At 30.9% G+C, this 16,279-nt stretch overlaps 4 protein-coding genes across 5 annotated transcripts; 1 reads left to right on the forward strand and 3 right to left on the reverse strand.

Annotated features, from left to right (window-relative positions):
* Nucleotides 1-79: 79 nt before the first annotated feature.
* Nucleotides 80-2,917, reverse strand: LOC124536509. The gene is made up of 7 exons (XM_047113068.1): nucleotides 2,851-2,917; nucleotides 2,585-2,748; nucleotides 2,302-2,479; nucleotides 1,603-1,760; nucleotides 1,110-1,281; nucleotides 645-769; nucleotides 80-306 (listed from the first exon to the last, which is right to left on the reverse strand). Exons 1-7 carry the CDS (start codon nucleotides 2,897-2,899, stop codon nucleotides 160-162), a joined length of 993 nt encoding a protein of 330 aa, XP_046969024.1. The 5' UTR covers nucleotides 2,900-2,917; the 3' UTR covers nucleotides 80-159.
* A 706-nt stretch (nucleotides 2,918-3,623) lies between these two features.
* Nucleotides 3,624-9,740, reverse strand: LOC124540487 (exonuclease 3'-5' domain-containing protein 2). Its single transcript, XM_047118104.1, has 10 exons — nucleotides 9,375-9,740; nucleotides 8,980-9,136; nucleotides 8,242-8,442; nucleotides 7,368-7,609; nucleotides 6,759-6,908; nucleotides 6,386-6,588; nucleotides 5,446-5,611; nucleotides 4,623-4,784; nucleotides 4,150-4,314; nucleotides 3,624-3,867 (listed from the first exon to the last, which is right to left on the reverse strand). The coding sequence occupies exons 1-10, from the start codon at nucleotides 9,560-9,562 to the stop codon at nucleotides 3,804-3,806; spliced, it is 1,698 nt and encodes a 565-aa protein (XP_046974060.1). The 5' UTR covers nucleotides 9,563-9,740; the 3' UTR covers nucleotides 3,624-3,803.
* A 399-nt stretch (nucleotides 9,741-10,139) lies between these two features.
* On the forward strand, nucleotides 10,140-12,839 carry LOC124539404 (probable ATP-dependent RNA helicase DDX23). Its single transcript, XM_047116799.1, has one exon. It carries the CDS (start codon nucleotides 10,263-10,265, stop codon nucleotides 12,726-12,728), a length of 2,466 nt encoding a protein of 821 aa, XP_046972755.1. The 5' UTR covers nucleotides 10,140-10,262; the 3' UTR covers nucleotides 12,729-12,839.
* Nucleotides 12,760-16,140, reverse strand: LOC124539415. 2 transcript variants are annotated; one of them, XM_047116817.1, is made up of 8 exons: nucleotides 16,000-16,140; nucleotides 15,744-15,901; nucleotides 15,358-15,524; nucleotides 15,094-15,203; nucleotides 14,709-14,844; nucleotides 14,122-14,291; nucleotides 13,073-13,105; nucleotides 12,760-12,874 (listed from the first exon to the last, which is right to left on the reverse strand). In XM_047116817.1, the coding sequence occupies exons 2-6, from the start codon at nucleotides 15,899-15,901 to the stop codon at nucleotides 14,122-14,124; spliced, it is 741 nt and encodes a 246-aa protein (XP_046972773.1). In that variant the 5' UTR covers nucleotides 16,000-16,140; the 3' UTR covers nucleotides 12,760-12,874; nucleotides 13,073-13,105. The 2 variants fall into 2 exon arrangements, with proteins under 2 accessions (XP_046972773.1, XP_046972765.1); XM_047116809.1 differs by having other exon boundaries at nucleotides 12,760-12,879.
* Nucleotides 16,141-16,279: the final 139 nt, after the last annotated feature.

A 16,279-nucleotide genomic window follows, 5' to 3' on the forward strand; every position in this document is an offset into this window, starting at 1 on the left:
TCTTTTTTTTAAATTATTGTTTCATTGTCTGGCTTTTGATGACTTGTGAAAGCATGAAATTTTTAATTTGATGACTTGTGAAAGCATGAAATTTTTAACTATCTCTTGCTTATATGAAAAAAAAAAACAAAAGACATTTTTTATAAAAAGTTTAATAATCTATACAATATCTTCAATAACATCATCGTCATCTCCCTGATCTGAACAATCCTCAGGAAGGAAGGTATCATCATTATTATATTGGTGTTTGTTAGGCCTCAATCGTTTTGCCTTTCTGATATCATGTGCTGAACGTCGAGGTCCAAGCTGAAACAAAAAATTCACACTAAAATGTTTTTCTATTTTTATTTCATCTATACACAAATTGAAGTTTAAGATGTAATACATGATTTTTTATAACTATGGATGAGATAAAGTAACTATGATACTTCTGTTGTAATACTGATGTGGATTTAAAGAGTACCTCTGCTTAATGCAAAATCTATATGAACAAATACACTGTAGTATATTCATGTAATTTTGGCAAAAATTGCCTTTGAAGAGTTTACATAAAATTTTAACATTATTCTCAAGTAATTACAACCTCTGACTTTAATGGGTTGGAAAATAAAAATAATATATGGTATTAAGTAAAAAATAGTTACCTGTTGAACAAGTTTGTATGTGCCAATATCATTCATAAATGTTTCCTTAAAAGCCTTGTTCAATGCCTTTCTTTTGAAAACTAAACACTGTTCTTTCAGAACCTCTGATGCTCCTTCTGGTAGATCTGTTTTGCAAAATAATTGATTAATAGCATTGAAATACTAATTGATAACAATAGTTGATACAAAGATTTATTTTTGAAAAAGTTTTTGTACTATAAATTCTCTTATTTATTAGCAAATGTGAATGTGGAATATGAGCTTAGTGAACTCTGAAGTCATCAAATTAATATATTCTGAATCTGTATACCACCTGGTTACACATCAGCGCAGACAGTAACTTATGTATATATCATGTGGTTGAAAACTTTTTAGCTTCTCTTATATTTGATTTTGAAATTCGAGTCATAATCACTTATTACCAAATGCTATTTAGACTTAAATTAAAATATCCAAAGTCATTACCAATTTCCTTAAAGCAATAAGTTTTTGGCCTGATATCATAGACCCGATAGTCCAATATTAATGTAACACTGAACTGTTCTTCCTCTTCAAGTTGGCTCTGTGCAAAGAATGTAATCTCTATGTGTGAACCATCTAATATTTTAAACATTTCAGCCTCTATGTTTAAAAGTTTCTGTAAGAATAGTAATCTCTGAGTTTTATTGGTCTCACTCTGAGAAAAGTGATGTTATTAAAAACTAAAATCTTACACCAGATATTGACTAAATAGTGGTGCTTTTCATTGTAAATTAAGAAAAGGAAATGAGTTGTGAGCAAAATTAATTTTCTGTTATTTTAAGAGTACAGTGGTATATTACGCAAAAAAAATTAATCTAATATTTTTTACAAATTTACATGCAATAGCATAAACAAATTATAAAATACCCAAAGAACAAGTAATTTATAAAAGGCAACTAATAAATAATTCAAGTTTAAATGGCATTAATAAACATACCTTCAATGCTTCAAATTGCTCTAATCTATCATAATATGCTACTAAGGCCTTTCTTATGGAACCAAGACAATCTGGCATCATTACATTATCAAAGTCTTCCATCACAGCCTTTATGTTGAAACCAACAGGAAGTGATGATTTTGATACCACATTCCCATCTGCAATAAAACTTATATAACAATTATTGCGAACAATTTTGTTATTATAACAAATATAATTTAAGTTGGTAAGTAGTCATTCCAGATTCCAGTCATTGTAGAAACACAGAGTAGAAAACAATACTGAACTTTTTAGGTAGTTTAAATAAAATATCGAAAAATAAATGTTAACAAATCAAATTAAGAAGTACCAACACATCAATACCAAGTAGTATATAAAAGTTTATCAACTCTTCTCTGTTAATGCATTTCATTACAGTAAACTAACAATATCCAGTTAAAAAACAATACAATATATTGTAAGAACAATAATTGGATGACCATATACATATAAAATATTATTTCAATATAAGTTAAGATTTAAATGAGAGAGGCAAATATATAAAATAAACAAGATACAAAATATGTTGAAAGTAATAGGCATAAGATAGTTACATATAATTAAAGTGATTTTCTCTATAAATTCATAGAAGCTTTTATTGAGAGGTATATTATGGCACAACTTGCCCTAATTAGTGTTTTGGTAATAGTTATACCATACCAGAACTCATGTCGATTCTAAGACCATGTTTGACTAAATGTCCAGAACTATGCTGCATGTGATAGACTATGCAGCAATGATCATCCGCTACATAAGATTGAACTTCCATGCCTGTTAGCATTGATATTAGTTCTAGACTCCGTTTCAGGCTCTCTACTGAGTTACTCAGGACAATTTTCTAAAAAAAAAGAATGAGAATGAAAATGTTTAGAATGAGTATAATTACTATAAATGAGGTAAGTGTTTTAAGGACATTTCACATATATTTTGTATCAAGAAATACCTGCGGTCTGATAAAATTATCCTTTTTTTTGTTAATCGGAGAAACTTTTTTGCGATACTTATTTCTTTGAATTTGAAATAATTCATTATGTTTTTCCTTTAATTTATTTTCTAATTCCTTTATCTCGTCTCGGAGCTCTGTATAATCTTCTGGTATCTTTGTTGCTGTTAAAATAAATAGTTGATTTAAAAGCGCTTACTAGTTTTATGAAAACCATAATATTGACATCGAAAGAAAGTAAAAATTTCAAAGCAGAGTCAACTTACCACCCTTTTTAAATAGCTTAGTAATTTTCATCTGTTTTGTATTTGTCATTTTAAATTCAAATAGTACTTACAAGTTAAATTTATGTATCTAACTTTAAGTGAAGTTTAAAATAAACAAAGCGCAAACCACAAATTTAAAAATGACTTTGACAGTTAAGTTTTAAATTTCAACTGTTCCTAGTGTTGCTATTATTTTAACATTGACAGGTTTCAATTTTTTCATTTAGAAAAAGCAAAGGAACGACTCCATTCAGCCTTTAAAAATATATCTTGTTTGTAATTAATTATTTCATAACTTAAAAATAGATATTTATACGAAATATTTATAAAGATAGTTTATTGTTTAAAATTATATTACACTTAAAAAGAGTAACTAATTGTATTTATAAACTATTTTGTTTTTTCGGCAATATAACGTAATACTAAATAGTAGCCTACATATAAAGCCAAATTCATTATGTATTTTTTCTTTGATAATTTCTAAATGATCTAATGTCTATAACTGAAACTCTCCGAAACAATCAGATAATCCGTTATAACTTCTTATCGGAACCGTGTCTGAAAACGGTAAAATACTAATCATATATCTAGATCCAAAAATACACATGCCTAATATTTATTATAGATTATTTATATACATAGACTATAGCGTAGTATATGACGGCTTAAAATATTAAGCAGATAAAAATTAAAAAAAAAAAAAAAACATTAAATGGGATGTAAAATAATATTTATTTTGAAGATATGTACAACGTGTATTTCTTATATTATAATTTCAGTCCCTGAGGTCTGACCTTTTATTTTATAATTATTTTTGACTTGGCATTATGTCAATATTTAAGTAGACATTTTAAATAGATTTAATGATCATATAAATGCAAAAATATTATTTTAAATATCTCATCTTTTTTTAAAAATAAATTCTTTAATTTAAAACGAAATACATAATGTATTTACAAAGCTATCAACTTCAGGTCTTGTTCTGACAGTCGCCCCTCATTCAACCGCACTCGTAATCTACAAAGAAAAATAAATAATCAAAATATATCAATAAATTAAACTCTAAATTATAAATAATAAGAAGTAAGTAAGAAGAACTAATATAATAATAAGAATAAATTACTGTACGCAAGACAGGCAATACATTTACATTTATGTTACTTTAGGCCTTGTAAAGTTCAGTCATATACATACATAATTAAGAATGTTACTAAGACAGCAAAATTAAAAAAAAAAATTACCATTTCAGATTAAATTTGGAATCTTATAATATTAAATATTTAATTATGGAATACATACCTTTCTTCATTATGCTTAACAGACCAGAGCTCAGGCATGTATTTGGGACTCATGGAAGAAAGGAAGTGTTCCCTCCACTCTTCCTCCAGTCGAAGCAGTCCTTCATGTTCAAGATAATATTCCACAACTTTATAACCATGGGACTCATAATCTGCGTTCTCGTAACTAAGTAAAGGCAAAAGATTAGATTATTGAAATCGATTTCCTACCACAGATACTTAATGCAATCAAAGTGTTTTTAATATAAACATACTAGATGTCGCGCGCGGCTTCGCTTTAAGGGGTTGATTATCATATGTTTAGCAAAAAAGTAGCCATGTCTTTTCTTTAAGTTTAAGTTTGCTTCACACAAAATTTCATTAAATTCAGTTCATTGGTTTGGCGGTGAAAGAGCGACAGACAGACATATATACATATATAATTAATAAAAAAAAAAAAAATAATGAAATTTTGCGTTGATTATTCATACATACACAACTTGTATTTCAGCTGCTTGTTGCAGCAGCTCCTGTGTGATCCCGTCATGCTGCAGGTAGTGCTGCAGTACGATCGACTCCAACTCCTTACGACGCGCGTCGGGCAGCACGTGCTTTTTGGACTGGTAGAGCAAAGCGCGAGCGGCTGAACGAATTTTTCTGAAAGAAATATATTTGATTTAATAGAAATATATTTGATTGATTACTGAAATAACATTTTGTTATTTCAGTAATCAATCAAATATATTTATTGTGTTCTTCGATTAACAATACCTTTAGATAAACCGTCACAGGCTTAAAAACGATAGCAGCAAATGACGTCACACTTGAAAATGAGGTCTTATTTTAATTTAGCGGACTTTCGAATGGGCCAAGTTGTGCCAAATAAATAATATTATGTTTAATTTAAAAAAAAAAAATTTAGAACAGTGAATCTATGGAATAGCATTATATTTATCAAAATGACAACCCCCTTTTTCTAAATCTGTAAAAATATTACATCGAATTGTCTTTTCTATGAACACCTTATTAAATATAAAAATTGGATAAGTTCCAGATCAAAGATTGTGAGTATATTAAGTTAAAGTTGGTTCAAAGTTTTTTTACTTAAATTTATACAGTTAGTATCTATAAAAGTTGGCAAAATTAGTAATAAAGAAAGGAGTACGCTCTTTTCTTGAAGGTTCCCATGTCACATCGGTTCGGAAAGTGGTTGTGCGAGGCAGAAAATGTTAAGACATTTTCTAACTAACATGTATATAGTCTAACATGTATATGCCTTATACATAAGGTCCTGTTCAGACCGTAAGACTTCACTCACTTGCAGTCCTTGTCCTCCAGCAGGCGGCCCGTGTCGTGCGAGGCGAGCGGTGCGCATGCGCGGCGCGCCAACGCCTCGCGCACGCACTGGTCGCGCATGTTGCTGACCTGGTGGCACTCCACGCACAGCAGCACCACGTCGTGAGACGAGTGATCCTTCATTATCTCTGCAATGATATGAATAATACATCTTGCTAATTTAATTTATACCATAGCTGGACTGAGACTTTTTAATTTAACATTAAATCAAATCAAATAAATTTTATTCAAGTAAACCTCAAAATGAAGCGTTTTTGAATCGTCAATAATTAAATACTACCACCGTTTCGGAAAGCAGCTTCTAGCGAGAAGAAATGGCAAGAAACTCGCATATTTGCTCTTTTGAAATATACAGATTTACAATGCTGTTATTTAATTAGTGTCCTATGATGGAACCCAAGCCTAACTCCAGGCGTTTCTTTCTAAAAAGTACTCTTTTAATGAATAATACGATTTATTTATTAATCTAGTCTTAATAATATTTCTAAATTTTGAATTCGAATTTTAATTAACCAATGAAAGTCTCGTCAAAATCGGTCCCGCCGTTCCAGAGATTAGCCGGATCAAATAGACAGACAGACATAAATTGTAAAATACCATTTTGGTATATGTATCGTGTATGCATAAATGTGCGTTTAATATAAAGCACTTAATTTGATATTACAAACAGACACTCCAATTTTAATATACATATGTTTGTATGGACATGTAAAGACAGAAAAGCTCAATATTTTATTATCGAACCGACCTGGGATTTATACGCAGGATCTTGGGATCTTAAGCTTAATATTTAGCCAATAAATCAACAAGACAGTCACATCATCACTAGTACGACACAGTGTAGATTGTGTAATCAAGATAAGAATTTATAGTATTAGTCTAGGTAAAATTACGGTATTTACCAGGAAAATATTTCCTATACTCTCTGGGCACGACATTTTTTCTTATGTACGAGTCCTTAGCCCCGCAAACGACACATTTGTTCTCTTTAGTCAGTTGGTAGTATCGGCCGACGTCGCCCACCGAGCGGCCGGCGGGCTCGAAGCGCAGGCGCACCGTCAGTGGATCTTTATTTACTATATCTGCCAGTCCTTTTTCAACGTACCTGTTTACATCATACATTCAAAATTAATTTTTCCTTGGACAAAATAAAATATTGCAATTTTTTTTTCACTTCTGATGTAAAAAGTATAGAAACTAGTATCGGCTTCTATTTAATGGATTGCCTTATCTTTTAAATTTAATAATAAGTAAATAAATATTTCATAATCATACCATATAGCCTTTTTATTATCACAAGTACAGAGTAACTCTCCATCTGGTGCTTGCAGAAAACAGTTATGATACAAGGGCTTAGATCGTGTGGAATTTGGATACTTTTTGCTGAATATTTCTTTGGTACCCTTTGTGTCTTTGTCTTTATATCTGTAATAAAAAAAGAGAAAATTTAATAGGATTCTATTCTAGATCTTGTAGAGCCTTAAGCAAATGAAAATCAGAGAATAGCCTAAACAGAAATAAAACATTTAAAACATTTTTACAAATATACCATAATATAAGTATGTAACAAAAGTTTGAACAGATTTTTTTGAGTGAGTTAGTCTCGATTTTTTATAATTTATAAAAATATCTTTACTTATAAAAGTCACTAAGCAACTAATAAGTAATTTACTGTGATCAATGTTAACTAACTTTCAGGGAGTCAAGGCAGAAATTGAAATCTTTGTATGAATAGACTACTGCTAACCAAAATTTTTAGGACAGGACACAATGTATTTATCCATAAACAAAATTCTTATAAAAATTGATCAAGAACTAAATATACCAACAGAAACATATTTATTTAGAAACAGACTATATAGAAATCAAAAATTGTTTACTTACTCTGTGGTCTTTTTTTTAACTTTCTGCTTTGTTTTAAAACATATATCTGAATACTTTGAACACATCTGGTGTATTTTATTCCAATGTTCATTATTATTTCTTCTCCATAATGATAGCAGCGGGCTTCTATGGTAGTCATTAACAACTTTCACAAATATTTTTATTGCCACATGAGCATCCAAAGCTGCATATTGTATTTGTCGTTCTGTTAGCTCATCTGCACCCCAATTACTGCATCGTACCTATTTAAAAAACAAACTATTATTAAATAAAAAAAGATTATATCATAAAATGAGGCAAGATTGTCAAAGGCATAAAATTGTGTATCCTAACTAATTGTCCAATTTTAGAGGTATTGACATTTCAGGTATTTCAATAGTTCTTATGAATAACCTGATGCTGATAATAATTATTATTATTTATTTTAAATTTAATTTCTTTATATAATTTTATGACAGGTCAATTTTTTCCATGTTGACATGTTAGTTGGTTTTTTATGATAATTATTATTATATAATAAACGTAAATATTGTGAGGAAACCTGCAATGCGCAATAAATATAATGTAATAGAATTCTTTAACAGATATATTTGGATATAACCTCAGCAAAGAAACGTGATAGAGTAAATTACAAATCTTCCAAGTGGATATGCTTATTCCAAGCAGAAAGACACTAAAAAACTTTCATGGTTACATATAATACTACATTAACTGTCAATCAATTAAAACAAACAATAAAAAAAATTTTTATTCGTAATATGTTTTTGTTACTTTCATTGCATCCCCTCTTTATATTCTAATGAAGAACAGCAAAATATGCTTTGCTATTATACAAATTAACTAGCTAGTGATTTGACATCACTCAAAATCTTACCCTCCAACTCTTGTCCAATACGACACCCAGGAACATCTTGGCTAAAGTAGCCAGACCACCTGTATCATATTTACATAATTCCACTATATGCCTTATATCCAAAGTACTCTTCAGGTTAACTGAGTAGTCCTTTGCTAGATACTTTGCATCATCAGCTGGAGCAACACCCACTTTGAATATACTTTCATCCTCTAAGAGATCCTACAATTTGAATGAATAGCAGAAAAAATATTATAAATTTTAACATTATAATAGTAAGAATATGTACAACAATAAGAAATGTAATGATTAGGGACATAAAGGACAGACAACTTGCTTTACAATAAAACAACAAACAAATGAGCACAGCCTTGAATAATACTTTTTAGGTCTTTAGATGAAGTAGCTGGCACACCAAGATAAAACACATATGCTTATCATGTATTGATCTCTGTCATTCAGCTACTGTAATCTGGCTGAATGTGAATGTGCATGAGCTGCTACTGCTAATCTGTACTCACAACTCCATCTGGCTATTATGTGTCATAAATTTACTTTATGGTTCCCTTGGTGACATTCCAACTTAATTTTAATTCTAATATATTTATTAAAATATATGATTCAGTGTAAATCTTCAATGGATTTATAAAGTGTTTTTAAAACAATGTTGTAATTTTATAAAACTTATTTAAGTTTTAGTGTAAGAGTGACTGGATTATATTTTTATTTATATTTCGAAATACGCTAACAACCACTGACCTTTAGAGATTTGGGAACAGACTTCATATGACTAAGTCTAAAAAGAACACAGCATCCATCATAAGTAGAGAGTTGAAGCAAAGCTACAGGATGTCTTTTCCCTTGCTCTGTGACCCATTCACAATCAAATCCAATAGCATGATGTTGAGTAGAGCGTCTGTAATGTGAATTAAGTTAAAGTAAATATTACACAGAATAAATTATATATTAATACATCCTCCAATAAATATCCATATGGGTTCTGAGAGGAGAAGAGCTATCTATTTTTATATCTTATTTAATATGATATTGATGATAAAAAATGTTTTTATTTCCTACCTCCTGAAATGTAAATAAATACATATTTTTTAAAACTATTAAAATCAGTATTTATTAGTTAAAAAATATTAACAAACCTTCGTAATTCTTGCACCATTTCCTCGCAAGATTCGTCAGATGTTATTATCTTTATATCTAAATAATCTATTATATCCGAAGGGTTTTTGACTTTTAAAGTCTGCTTTAAAATGAAGTATGTAATTCCTGCAAAACCCAGTGCTACGGCAGATGTAAGGCCGACTTGAAACTTTGAAGGAGTATTCATTTTGAATTATATTAAAACGTTTCATTAGAATTTATTAACACAGTAGTATTCGAGAACTTAAAACGATGAATACTATATGATTTCGCTATTACTTGTATTGTATTAATTTTCGCATAAGAAATAATTCAAAATTTTTATTTTAGGCTATGTGTATTTCGATTATCTTGAGATAAGATAAATGTCAAATGTCAATAAGAATAATTATGTCAACTTCCAATTCACAGAATACATTATATTGTTTTACTTGTTTTAGGTTCTACAAAAAATATTCCTTAATCGAAAAAAAAAAATCGAAAATTTTGTGCACTGATGTAATCACTACTTGTTGAGTACGAATATAATGATTAGAATTGGTGGAAATTTAGAATGTGTTTAGATATTTTTTCAACTTTAATGTAATATTTCTGCTTTCTTTACATTACAGGCAAGGTACAATACAGGATATACATTCGTTTAGCTGATTTATACGCGGCATAAGAATGATATCGTGTCCGCAATGTTTATTTATTGCTTCTATAGTTTTAGAATATCACAGACAAAATTTAATTATGGACTAAAAGAGATGTACATAAGTCTGTGCCAAACGTCAAATCTGTCATGGATGCAAACATGAATAGATGTGTATGGTAAATGCGGTACACAGTAAATTCTAAATAATACCGATCAGTTATCAATAATTTTCATCTGTTTTCTGTAAACTATGGCCGGTGAAAGGAGTTCGGAACGCCGCAGATCACGATCACGGGAACGCCATGAAAGAGATCGTGAAAGATACGAAGATCGCGAAACTTATCGGGATAAAGTAAAAAGGCGCGATAGATCTAGAAGCCCGAGAAAAGACCGAGAAAGGTCACGTAGCCCCACGCGAAAAGATGACCAGCGCAATCGAGAGAGAGAACGTTCAAAAAGCCCGAATCGTAAAGATCGTGGTAGATCGAGGAGCCCTAAAAAACGTGATGGAAATAGAGATCGTCGCCTTGACGACAGAGAAAAAAGTAAATATAGAAAAGAAGAAGAAAATAAACAGGAAGAAGAACAAGCTGCAAAAACTGAAGAAGATCAACCAAAACAAATCAAAAGAGAACCACTATCATTGGAAGAACTTCTTGCTAAAAAGAAGGCTGAAGAAGAAGCTCGTAGTAAGCCAGTTTTCTTAACGAAAGAACAGAGAGCTGCTCTTGCATTAGAGAGACGTCGTGAACAAGTTGAAGCTATTAGAGCTAATATTGATAAACCGGCTATGGCTACAATTGACCTTACAGGAACATCGAAAAAGGAAGAAGAAAAAAGGTACAAAGAGGAACGAGACAGAGAGAGGGAGCGTGAAAGAGAAAAAGAGAGAGAACGCAAATATGAAGAAAGAAAATCAGGAAGTGACCGTAATAGAGAAGATAAAAAAGAAAAAAATGAAGAGTATAATAAAACAAAGGATAAGGAAAGGGAAGAAGAAGCTATTAAAGCTAGATATTTAGGTATAGTGAAGAAAAAGCGTAGAGTGCGCAGACTAAATGACAGAAAGTTTGTATTTGACTGGGATGCATCAGAAGATACCTCAAATGATTATAATACACTTTACAAAGAAAGACATCAAGTACAATTCTTTGGAAGAGGTCACATTGCTGGTATTGATATTAAATCACAAAAGAAAGATTATAGTAAATTCTATGGTAATTTGTTGGAAAAAAGGAGAACAGAATTGGAAAAGGAACAGGAGAAACTGCGCTTGAAGAAAGTAAAAAAGAAGGAAGACAAACAAAAATGGGACGATAGACATTGGTCTGAGAAAGATCATGATGAAATGACAGAGAGAGATTGGCGAATATTTAGAGAAGACTACAATATTACAATTAAGGGAGGAAAAATACCTAATCCCATAAGATCATGGAAGGAAGCTGGCTTCCATAATGATATAATGGAAATAATTAACAAAGTTGGTTACAAAAGTCCAACTCCCATCCAAAGGCAGGCTATCCCTATTGGACTTCAAAATCGAGATATTATTGGTGTGGCAGAAACTGGATCTGGTAAAACTTTGGCTTTTCTTATACCTTTATTGACTTGGATTCAATCATTGCCAAAGAGTGAACGGATGGAAGATGCTGACCAAGGTCCTTATGCTATTATCCTAGCTCCAACCCGTGAATTGGCTCAGCAAATCGAGGAAGAAACAAGCAAATTTGGTATTCCTCTTGGCATTACTTCGGTCGTTGTTGTTGGTGGTCTTTCAAGAGAAGAACAAGGTTTTAAACTGAGATTGGGTTGTGAAATCGTAATTGCGACACCGGGTCGTCTTATTGATGTTTTAGAAAACAGATATTTAGTTCTAAATCGCTGTACCTATGTGGTTCTTGATGAAGCCGATCGTATGATTGACATGGGTTTTGAACCTGATGTACAAAAAATTCTTGAATACATGCCCGTTTCTAACATTAAACCAGATACAGATGCAGCAGAAGATGCTTCAGTATTGCTTGCAAACTACAATACTAAGAAGAAGTATAGACAAACCGTGATGTTTACAGCTACTATGCCTCCAGCTGTAGAAAGATTAGCTCGTAGTTATTTACGCCGACCAGCTATAGTATACATTGGATCGGTCGGTAAACCAGTCGATAGAACAGAACAAATTGTATACATGATCGGTGAGAACGAGAAGCGAAGAAAGTTGACGGAGATATTGCAACGTGGTGTCGAACCTCCTATTATCATATTCGTGAACCAAAAGAAAGGAGCTGACGTTCTTGCTAAAGGATTGGAGAAACTCAGCTTTAACGCTTGTACATTGCACGGTGGTAAAGGACAGGAACAACGTGACTTTGCATTGGCTTCTCTTAAGAACGGTTCTAAGGATATATTAGTTGCTACAGACGTCGCTGGTCGTGGTATTGATATTAAAGACGTCAGTATTGTTATTAATTACGATATGGCTAAGTCCATAGAAGACTACACACATCGTATCGGTCGTACCGGTCGTGCCGGCAAAACTGGTAAAGCCATATCATTTGTCACCAAAGAAGACTCTGCTATATACTATGATCTTAAGCAAGTTCTACTTGCTAGTTCTGTATCTACATGTCCACCAGAACTAATGAATCATCCAGAGGCACAGCATAAACCGGGTACAGTCGTTACCAAGAAAAGGAGAGAAGAAATGATTTTCGCTTAATTTTTTTTTGGAATAGTAAAATGATACAACATTTTCTTTTTAATAAATTTATTATTTCTGATGACGTAGAATAAGTTACACTGCAGTTATAATAAATATTTACTTCTCATATTTATTTTTTCATTTCAAGTAATATTGTACCATAATTAAGCTGAAACAAAATTAAAGTAAGTAATATGGTCAAATGGCTTAATATCGTTGTGTGATTTATAGGTATTAGATACATCTCAAATTATTTTTACTATAATGTATTAACACTGTTTAATAAGCTTTTTCTTTATTTAACAGTTACTAAAATATTTTAATCAGGGACAGGGAGTTGAAATTTTTATAATGATACTTACTAAGTCATTGATCTAATTCATCACTTAAATAATCTGTAAAAAAACAATTATGTCATTAATTTTTAGTTTATTTGAAAAGTTCTACTTATACTAGCGGCTTGTTTATTACTATTCCAGTACCTTACAATATCTAATTAAAGCTATTTAAGCCTCAAAAAAATGTTGTTAGTGCTCACTAGGCGTTAATATTATTATAGTCAATCAAACTCAATATTATAGGTCGAGAGTTTGATATTGATATTAATCATTGACTTGCGAAAAACTTTTTAGCGAGTTTTGAATGTCGAATAGCAGGAAAGCAATTTTTGTAATGGAAACCAAGCATTGCTGATCATTTACTAAAATTGTAACAATTAATTTTTTTGTAAAATTAAATCGTGAAACTCATAAAATTTAATTTTACCATAAAATTAGTGTTTGGTCAGAAACTAGCAGAACAGACCGTATACGGTCTAATTTGCTTAAAAAGGCTTGACTTTGTGTGAACGCCTAGCAACCCTAAAAATATATATAATTAGAGGATCCTTGCCCTCCAGTTGAAACTTATTTAGTTTAATTAACTTTTTAGCCAAAAATTTACGGCTCAATGAAACCCTGCAGGTTGTAGACAACCAAATATCAAGGTACTTAGCTTGCTTAGCAGAAACCTAGTTTAAATTTGAAGGACTTCAGCGCAGGTGAGGCATTGACCTCACTATTTATATATTATACTACACTATTTATTTATACTTGACTATGTTGAGCTGGGAATGAATATCAAAGAACAATCAAGAATTACTTCAAATATTTCATTAAACATGAAGTTGTATTTAATTTACCCAGACACATGCAGAATAATTACTACAAGGCAAACTTTTGCAACATTTTTCCAGATATGAATTGTAATGCTCATTATTAGTTTGAATGAAAGAATTGTGGATAAAATAATAGACTACGCAGACATTGCACAACACTTCACAAAAAAAATTCAATGCATGCAATATAGCTAACTCAAATACCAACCCCAAACAAAGCAAAACACACATGCACTATACATTTATCTTTACTACCTAGTCCTTTTGTTTAGCTGGTTTTGCATCTTCCTCTTTAGACGGTGGAGGCATGACAGCCTGCTTAACAGAGGAAGCCAAAGATACCGTCAGGTCAAGAAATTCTGAGAAATCTTTTGGAAAAGATAACTCAGGGAATTTCACCTCTAGCTGTGGGTCCCCAGGTTTTACTAGACAACATTCAGAATATTGGCATAAAATACTTTTGACTCACTTACTTTCTTATTTTAATATTTGTATAATAACAAATTTGAAAACATAATCAAAGTAACATGTTTAATAAAACATGGCATCTAAATTTTTAGTTTTCTTGGCAGTTTAACAACACTTTAAAAGTTATTTTCATTTACATCGAAGATTTGTTACTTTCTGTGTAAAATATATAATTGTATCATAAATTTAAGTGATATACTAAACAAGTAGACAAGACAACATTATTAAGATTATTTCTTAAATTTTCTTACAAAACAGTTTCCATTTAATGATAACCAATAAATAAATCTGACAAGTTTACTTCACTTGATTTTGTAAAATAAACTTTGTGTCTTAGTCTAATAAGAATTAAGGTCAGTTATGAAAATACACACCTCCATAGAAAAAGTTGTAAGCAATGTTTATGTACTGTTTCATAAAAGCGCCATTATCCTTTGTGAACTGTTTGGTCTCGTCAGGGAAGCAGATATAGCCCATACCCATAGTTCCTAAGCCAGCATAGAATATTTTCTGAAAAAAAATGATATTTTTTTAAATATGTTGTTGTTCACATTGTTTTAACACAAATAAATGTCTTATTTTTTTATATGATTTGGCTGATGTTAAAATGTAACGTAACGTAAATGCACTTTGGTCCTTTTAGCACCAGGACACAAAATTATTTGTATTATTGGACTCAGTTGCAACTGAATTATACAATCAATTTAAAAAGACAATAAAAATAAGGAATACTAAATGGAATATAATATTCAATCTCACCCTAATTAATCCACCTCGGAGACCAAATATAAACCCAGTTAGACCACCCATAGCAACAGCACCATATCTCATCTCTTTGTTTTCCTCTTCTCTTAAATATTGTATAATCCCTGGAAATAATAAAACAATGTTAACATAGTAATCTTACACAGTCATTGTATCAAGGTTTTTTGAATATTAAATTTTTTTTATAGAACTATTATGTTAATGCTTTTATAGTGTATAACAACATTTATTAACTTAGTATTGATTTTATTTACTTACACTCAGATCTGTCATGCAGCTCGGAGTAATTATCTTTTAAAGTATTCGTAAGTTGCTCTGTGTGTGCACATCCTATCTGCACCTGTTCACGCACAGCTTGCACAGGTGACAAAAGCAGTGATCTTAAGTAAGAACTTTTCTTCTCATTTGCCTTTGACTGAATATATCTGGAAATATTAATAAAAAACATGAAATATTTTTCTTCCCTTTCATTTACATTAAAGTTATATATAAAACCATTCAACATTTTTAATTTGATTTCATATAGAAAAAACTACACTATAAAATTGTACTTAATTGGTATTGTTTGATTAATTTTTTCTGGAGCTCCATAACCGATTAATAAGTAATCTCAATTTATTGATAATAATGTTAAGAATACACACTCTCCATAATCAGCATGTGGGGCTTCATAAATAGGCAAATCAGAAGGTTTCATTGGTGGTGGTAAAGCCGGATCATTCGAGGTTTGTGTAGGCGTTGCAGCATTGACAACTGGTACTAATGCAACCAGCCCAGACCCAAATACAACTTTTCGAAACATCTATATTGTAAGGAAAGATAATATATAAAATACAGCTATACCGATCAAGATAATGATTTAGAACAATAAATTAGGTGTAAAAGATCCAATAATTTTACCTCTGCAGATATATATGATCGAATAAGTTACATAAATATAAACAGTTTCCAGCTAAATTTTCGAAGATCAGCTGCTCAAGTGACTTTGAGTGACAGTTGATATGTCATTATATAATTTATTCGGATACATGACTGTTAAATATTTTGATGTAGGTATTTAGTTTTTTTGTTTATTGAAATTTTTACTGGCAAAATTATTTATATGAAATGAAATATATAAAAACTATCTTGAATGTTCCAGAATATGATAACAAATGTGAAGGTAGGATATTCGTAATCG

This window comes from Vanessa cardui, chromosome 2 (assembly GCF_905220365.1).
Source record: "Vanessa cardui chromosome 2, ilVanCard2.1, whole genome shotgun sequence".
Lineage (NCBI taxonomy): Eukaryota > Metazoa > Arthropoda > Insecta > Lepidoptera > Nymphalidae > Vanessa > Vanessa cardui.